Here is an 8345-nt window from a genome sequence, read left to right as displayed (position 1 = left end):
TAGTTGAAACTATTGAACTTAAAACATGAAGGTAATTTGCGGGGGGAAAAAATCCATGAATTAGCTGCACCGTTTTATAAGCCGCAGGGTTCGAAGTGCAGGAAAAAAGTAGCGGCTTATAGTTGGGAATTTACAGTATTGTTGTGTTAAATATATAGTGGGATTACATTTGATGTATTGAGATCATACCTACCATTAAAAAAAAACAGAGGCTTGTTTGTGGTTTTCTCTGAAAAATGTACAGTGTAAAAAAATTCAGTCTAGAACATTTTTTGTAAAACTTCAGTGCAAAAAAAGTTGTAAAAAATTCAGTGCAGAAAAATTCTGGGCAAAAATGTTCAGTGTAAAAAATCAGTGTAAAAAAATTCAGTTTAGAAAAATTTGTGTAAAAATTCAGTGCAAAAAAAGTTGTAAAAAATTCAGTGCAGAACAATTCAGTGTAAATTTTCAGTGCAGAAAAATTCTGTAAAAAATTCAGTGCAAAAATGTTTTTAGCAGAGATATTGTGTAAAAAAAAAAATCAGTGAAATACAGTGTCAGAACAAATTAGTGTGTAAAAATTCAGTGGCAGAAATATTCAGTGTAAAAAAAATCAGTGCAGAAAAATTAGTGCAGATTTTCAGTGCAGAAAAACTCTGCGCAGAAATGTTCAGTGTAAAAAATCTGTGTAAAAAATTCAGTGCAAAAAAACAGTGTAAAAAATTTGGTGCAGAAAAATTCAGTGTAAAATTTCAGTGTATAAAAATTCTGTAAAAAATTCAGTGTCAAATTTATTCAAGCAGAAATATTGTAAAAAAAAAAATCAGTGTTTGTAAATTCAGTGTCAGAACAAATTAGTGTGTAAAAATTCAGTGGCAGAAATATTCAGTGTAAAAAAAATCAGTGCAGAAAAATTAGTGCAAATTTTCAGTGCAGAAAAATTCTGGGCAGAAATGTTCAGTGTAAAAAATCTGTGTAAAAAATTCAGTGCAAAAAAACAGTGTAAAAAATTTGGTGCAGAAAAATTCAGTGTAAAATTTCAGTGCATAAAAATTCTGTAAAAAATTCAGTGTCAAATTTATTCAAGCAGAAATATTGTAAAAAAAAAAAATCAGTGTTTGTAAATTCAGTGTCAGAACAAATTAGTGTGTAAAAATTCAGTGGCAGAAATATTCAGTGTAAAAAAAAATCAGTGCAGAAACTTTAGTGCAAAAAATTCAGTGCAAAAAATGTCAGTGGTCAAAAAATTCAAATTTTCAGTGCAGAAAAATTCTGGGCAGAAATGTTCAGTGGAAAAAATCAGTGGAAAAAAATTCAGTGCAGAAAAATTTGTGTAAAAATTCAGTGCAAAAAAAGTTGTAAAAAATTCAGTGCAGAACAATTCAGTGTAAATTTTCAGTGCAGAAAAATTCTGTAAAAAATTCAGTGCAAAAATGTTTTTAGCAGAGATATTGTGTAAAAAAAAATCAGTGAAATACAGTGTCAGAACAAATTAGTGTGTAAAAATTCAGTGGCAGAAATATTCAGTGTAAAAAAAATCAGTGCAGAAAAATTAGTGCAGATTTTCAGTGCAGAAAAATTCTGGGCAGAAATGTTCAGTGTAAAAAATATGTGTAAAAAATTCAGAGCAAAAAAACAGTGTAAAAAATTTGGTGCAGAAAAATTCAGTGTAACATTTCAGTGCATAAAAATTCTGTAAAAAATTCAGAGCAAAAAAACAGTGTAAAAAATTTGGTGCAGAAAAATTCAGTGTAACATTTCAGTGCATAAAAATTCTGTAAAAAATTCAGTGTCAAATTTATTCAAGCAGAAATATTGTAAAACAAAATAAAAATCAGTGTTTGTAAATTCAGTGTCAGAACAAATTAGTGTGTAAAAATTCAGTGGCAGAAATATTCAGTGTAAAAAAAATCAGTGCAGAAACATTAGTGCAAAAAATTCAGTGCAAAAAATGTCAGTGGTCAAAAAATTCAAATTTTCAGTGCAGAAAAATTTCTGGGCAGAAATGTTCAGTGGAAAAAATCAGTGGAAAAAAATTCAGTGCAAAAAAAGCCAGTGTAAGAAAGCTGCCATGTTAAAAGGGGTCAATAACGGTTCAGATATAACTACTGCCACCAATCTGCTCTCTCAGGTGAGTCCATCATTACTTCCTGCAGAATGTGCTCAAGGTATGCATTATCAGTGCGTTCAATCTCTTAGAAGACACTTAAAGCTCTTTGCATTCATGGTGAAGATGTTCTCTGAGGAGGGACTGAAGTCTGCTGAATGCTGACGAAGCTTTGTCTTCCTCCGAGAAGATACTAATCAAAGCAGCTGCGCCCGCGGTTCCTCTTCTGGCAGCCCTCAGGGGGGGTTCAAGCTGGTTTTCCTTTCGGTCCAAGTCCCTTCATTGCCGAGCGACAGTTCCAACCGGGTCAGTGGTACCTCGTTCCATGCCGGTCATGTCTCGGTGCCCACGGAGCTCATCTATCACAATAACTGTGATAGATGAGTCCCTAGGGAGGCGACCGGTAGGAGGCCACGGGGAAGACCCAGGACACGTTGGCCTCGAAACGCCTCGGGATCCCCCGGGAGGAGCTGGACAAAGCTGCTGGGGAGAGGGAAGTCTGGGATTCTCTGTTTAGGCTGCTGCCCCCACGACCACACCTCGGATAAGCGGAAGAAAAGGGATGGATGGATGTGAACGGCAGACAGGAGCGGCAGAGGATCAGAGAAGGGCCGCGAGAGATTTAGTAATCTGTGCCAAGGCAGCGCCCTAAAAGGAGAAGGGAGACCTTGTGTTCTGATACTCCAGATGCGGGATGCCACCCGAACGCCTCCCTGGGGAGGTGTTTAGGGAACGTCCGTCTGGGAGGAGACCACGGGGAAGACCCAGGACACGTTGGGAAGATTATGTCTCCTGGCTGGCATGGGAACGCCTCGGGATCCCCCGGAAGGAGCTGGAGCAAGTGGCTGGGGAGAGGGAAGTCTGGGATTCTCTGTTTAGGCTGCTGCCCCCCCGACCCGACCTCGGATAAGCGGAAAGCAAATGAATGAATGGATGTGAACGGCAGACAGGAGCGGCAGAGGATCAGAGAAGGGCCGCGAGAGATTTAGTAATCTGTGCCAAGGCAGCGCCCTAAAAGGAGAAGGGAGACCTTGTGTTCTGATACTCCAGATGCGGGATGCCACCCGAACGCCTCCCTGGGGAGGTGTTTAGGGAACGTCCGTCTGGGAGGAGACCACGGGGAAGACCCAGGACACGTTGGGAAGATTATGTCTCCTGGCTGGCATGGGAACGCCTCGGGATCCCCCGGAAGGAGCTGGAGCAAGTGGCTGGGGAGAGGGAAGTCTGGGATTCTCTGTTTAGGCTGCTGCCCCCCTGACCCGACCTCGGATAAGCGGAAGAAAAGGGATGGATGGATGTGAACGGCAGACAGGAGCGGCAGAGGATCAGAGAAGGGCCGCGAGAGATTTAGTAATCTGTGCCAAGGCAGCGCCCTAAAAGGAGAAGGGAGACCTTGTGTTCTGATACTCCAGATGCGGGATGCCACCCGAACGCCTCCCTGGGGAGGTGTTTAGGGAACGTCCGTCTGGGAGGAGACCACGGGGAAGACCCAGGACACGTTGGGAAGATTATGTCTCCTGGCTGGCATGGGAACGCCTCGGGATCCCCCGGAAGGAGCTGGAGCAAGTGGCTGGGGAGAGGGAAGTCTGGGATTCTCTGTTTAGGCTGCTGCCCCCCCCGACCCGACCTCGGATAAGCGGAAGCAAATGAATGGATGGATGTGAACGGCAGACAGGAGCGGCGGAGGATCAGAGAAGGGCCGCTTCCAACCCTCCCCCTGCGCCGCGGGAGACTTAGTAATCTGTGCCAAGGCTGCGCCCTAAAAGGAGAAGGGAGCCCTTGTGTTCCGATGCTCCAGATGGGAGCGAAAAACAACACGGCACACACAACCGCAGCTCCCCGGTGGGGCGGATGCTTGTTGTGCAGCCTGTGAAGTGTCGACGCTCGGCAGGGCGGTGTGTTCAAATCAGTCGTATCAAATGTTTGACGGGAGAATTGCCTGAAGACGTGTTGCCAGAGTTTAAATGGAGGACTTCCTCAGGCGTAATTTGACCAGCTTGTAGCAGGAAGAGTAGAGTTGGTGTCGTCTCCGAGTCGGTCAGCACTAAAGAGACCACACAAAGTTTCCGGGAAAGCTAATAAGTTTAGTGTTTAGCATGAACATTGTCGTTATTAACGTGCATGTTTACATAAATCAATTCCCCTGACCCTGGAGCAATCACACCACAACTGTGGGTAAACAAAAACCCGATCAGTGAAATGCGGTCGAATCCCTTTTGTCGTGTGCGTGAAATCGATTGAGCTGGCAAATGACTCGGAAAGGCAGGCAATGGAAAGTGAGTGTTAAACATCTTTAATCTGTAAAACTACAGCGACATTAGCATGGATTTTAATTGCGCACACTTGATGTGGAACAAAGCCGTGAACAATGGACCACTCACTTGACAACAAATGGATCCAGCGAGCTAGTATGTGGCAAGTCAAATACAAAACATGGAAACGGGAGCCACTAGCTACATAGTTTGGTGGCCTCGTACTCGGCGTAGTTTGGTTGCCTGGCACTGAAAGCTTGCAGGGCAGTGAGGATCCTGGTCACGTCCGCCGTGGCCAGCTTAAGTCTGTGGCGAAGAAGACAGCCGAAAAGATCCACATGGGCGGCCCCTGGCGGGGAGAGGCGGTTGACCCTGTATCGCAACTCTACGAGCTGCAACAGAGCTGAGTCCTGTGATCCCTGAGTGTACGGGTAGTCTATCTGCAGAATCAGGTCCTGGATTGCTTCAGGGTCAAAATGCACGCTGTATCCAAATAGTTGCATGCTGTTCACTTTCATGTACCCGAAGTTGCTTGGCGGCTCTGTCGACTCCAGAGGCTCGTAGTCCACCGAAGTGTTCTTGCTTCCGACTGACGTGCCCTCCTTGATGCGGCTCCTCAGGTAGAAATGAACTGTCTCAAAAAAGCTCTTCCATCTGTTTCCAAGAGACAAGGTCCAGTTATAACAGTCCAAGGGAATGTCCAGTTTGGTCCGCTCCCACTCGGGGTATTCATGCTGGCCGATAGGCATGGTCCAGCTCTCGGAATGGCTGCCCCCAAAAGGGTTCACGAACAGAGAAAACGCCGGCTCAAGGGTGCTGTTCCTGGTGAGGCAAAACTGCACAGCAAGTCCAAGGAGCATGTGAACGCGATTCGATTTCACCCGGTTGCTCTTCAATGTCAGGAGCATTCGCTTCCTCCACGAAGGGTCGAACCAGGTATTAATCCTCACATCGTTGCTCACAAAAACCGCAAGCAAAGTGATGCGAGGGTCACGTCGCTGGAGCAGGTAGCGCTGCTCCAGGTCATGCAAGTCTTGATCGCTCTCCAAGCCCAGGTAAGGGTCCGTAGGGTCGGGCACGGCGTGCCTGCAGGTTCCCTGGTTGAGAGTGAAGCCGGGGTTGCAGCTGGAGCATCGGGTTCGGTTCTCCGTGGAGCAGGATGCGCAGCGGGGGCCGTCGCCCGTGGAGCAGGGAATCAGGCCCTGGCAAGGCGGGTGACTGTAGGTGCAGGAACAGCTGCGACTCTCCTCATTGAAGACACCCACTTGGTTGTTTCCACTGCAGTACAAGACGGAGAGGGTGTAGCCCAGCCAGAAATGGAGAGACCTAGGATAGAAACACAGATTGTGTTAAGTCCGTCCATCCATTTTGGGGCACTTTCCAGGACCGGGAGCTGAAAACATGCCTCACGCCAACTTCATGCTCATGTTTCTGCAGACTGCGGGTACTTTGGCAACTCACAGGTGGTTGTTAGGGCTTTGCCAACATTTATTTTGAAATGCTTCATATTGATACTCTTATTCGTGAGGACGTCTAATAATGAATCCAGGCAAAGACTTTGCCACCTATGGCTGTCACGTCACAATGTGTTCCTGGGACTCCCGCACCAGCCCGGCCAGTCAGGAAGACAGCAGCCGGTGGTGGCGGCACAATTGCACCGGAGGAATGACCGGCTAATACCGCAACAAGCTCTCCTGTGTTACAATAATACATTGAGTAATAAAAAAATGTTTCATATCCTTTTTGATAGCGCTGTTAAAATTGAAAATGTTGCAAAGTAAATATGACAGAATGTTCACGTGAAACTCTAAAAATAATATAATCACGCTAATAACGTGATCTAATATGTTAATAAACGTCTTTAACGTACTTCAGCAACATTTCATTTTATATGGATACATTTTTTATATGGATACATTTTATATGTATTCATTGTATATAGATACATTATATATGATACATTATATATGATACATTATATATAGATGCATTATATATGATACATTATATATGATACATTATATATAGATACATTATATATGATACATTATATATAGATACATCATATATGATACATTATATATGGATACATTATACAGTATATGATACATTATATATAGATAAATTACTGTATATATGGATACATTATATATGATACATTATATATGGATACATTATATATGATACATTATATATGATACATTATATATGGATACATTATATATAGATACATTATATATGATACATTATATATAAATACATTATATATGATACATTATAGATGATACATTATATATGGATACATTATATATGATACATTATATATAAATACATTATATATGTTACATTATATATGGATACATTATATATGATACATTATATATAAATACATTATATATGATACATTATATATGATACATTATATATAGATACATTATATATGATACATTATATATGGATACATTATATATAAATACATTATATATGATACATTATATATGATACATTATATATAGATACATTATATATGATACATTATATATAAATACATTATATATGATACATTATATATGATACATTATATATGGATACATTATATATGATACATTATATATAAATACATTATATATGTTACATTATATATGGATACATTATATATGATACATTATATATAAATACATTATATATGATACATTATATATGATACATTATATATAAATACATTATATATGTTACATTATATATGGATACATTATATATGATACATTATATATAAATACATTATATATGATACATTATATATGATACATTATATATAGATACATTATATATGATACATTATATATGGATACATTATATATAAATACATTATATACGATACATTACATATGATACATTATATATAGATACATTATATATGATACATTATATATGATACATTATATATAGATACATTATATATGATACATTATATATGGATACATTATATATAAATACATTATATATGATACATTATATATGATACATTATATATAGATACATTATATATGATACATTATATATAAATACATTATATATGATACATTATATATGATACATTATATATGGATACATTATATATGATACATTATATATAAATACATTATATATGTTACATTATATATGGATACATTATATATGATACATTATATATAAATACATTATATATGATACATTATATATGATACATTATATATAGATACATTATATATGATACATTATATATGGATACATTATATATAAAAACATTATATATGATACATTATATATGATACATTATATATAGATACATTATATATGATACATTATATATGGATACATTATATATGATACATTATATATACATACATTATATATGGATACATTATATATGATACATTATATATAAATACATTATATATGATACATTATAAATGGATACATTATATATAGATACATTATATATGATACATTATATATAGATACATTATATATGATACATTATATATAAATACATTATATATGATACATTATATATAAATACATTATATATGGATACATTATATATGATACATTATATATAAATACATTATATATGATACATTATAAATGGATACATTATATATAGATACATTATATATGATACATTATATATGATACATTATATATAAATACATTATATATGATACATTATATATGGATACATTATATATGATACATTATGTATGATACATTGTATATGGATACATTATACAGTATATGATACATTATATATAGATACATTACTGTATATATGGATACATTATATATGATACATTATATATGATACCTATATAGATACATTATATATGATACATTATATATGATACCTATGTAGATACATTATATATGATACATTATATATGATACATATATAGATACATTATATATGATACATTATATATGATACATATATAGATACATTATATATGATACATTATATATGATAC

At 37.5% G+C, this 8345-nt stretch overlaps 1 protein-coding gene across 1 annotated transcript in view; it reads right to left on the bottom strand.

Moving 5' to 3' along the window:
* Positions 1 to 4362: 4362 nt before the first annotated feature.
* The window catches only part of LOC133649603 (BMP/retinoic acid-inducible neural-specific protein 3-like), a 71087-nt gene continuing 67104 nt past the window's right edge, over positions 4363 to 8345 (bottom strand). The window contains exon 8 of the mRNA XM_062046217.1: positions 4363 to 5664. Coding sequence (XP_061902201.1) covers positions 4536 to 5664 — 1129 coding nt within the window. The 3' untranslated portion in view covers positions 4363 to 4535. The remainder of the gene's footprint in view (positions 5665 to 8345) is intronic.

The sequence above is a fragment of the Entelurus aequoreus genome, linkage group LG05 (assembly GCF_033978785.1).
Source record: "Entelurus aequoreus isolate RoL-2023_Sb linkage group LG05, RoL_Eaeq_v1.1, whole genome shotgun sequence".
NCBI lineage: Eukaryota > Metazoa > Chordata > Actinopteri > Syngnathiformes > Syngnathidae > Entelurus > Entelurus aequoreus.
This window is presented reverse-complemented; position numbering and strand designations above follow the sequence as displayed.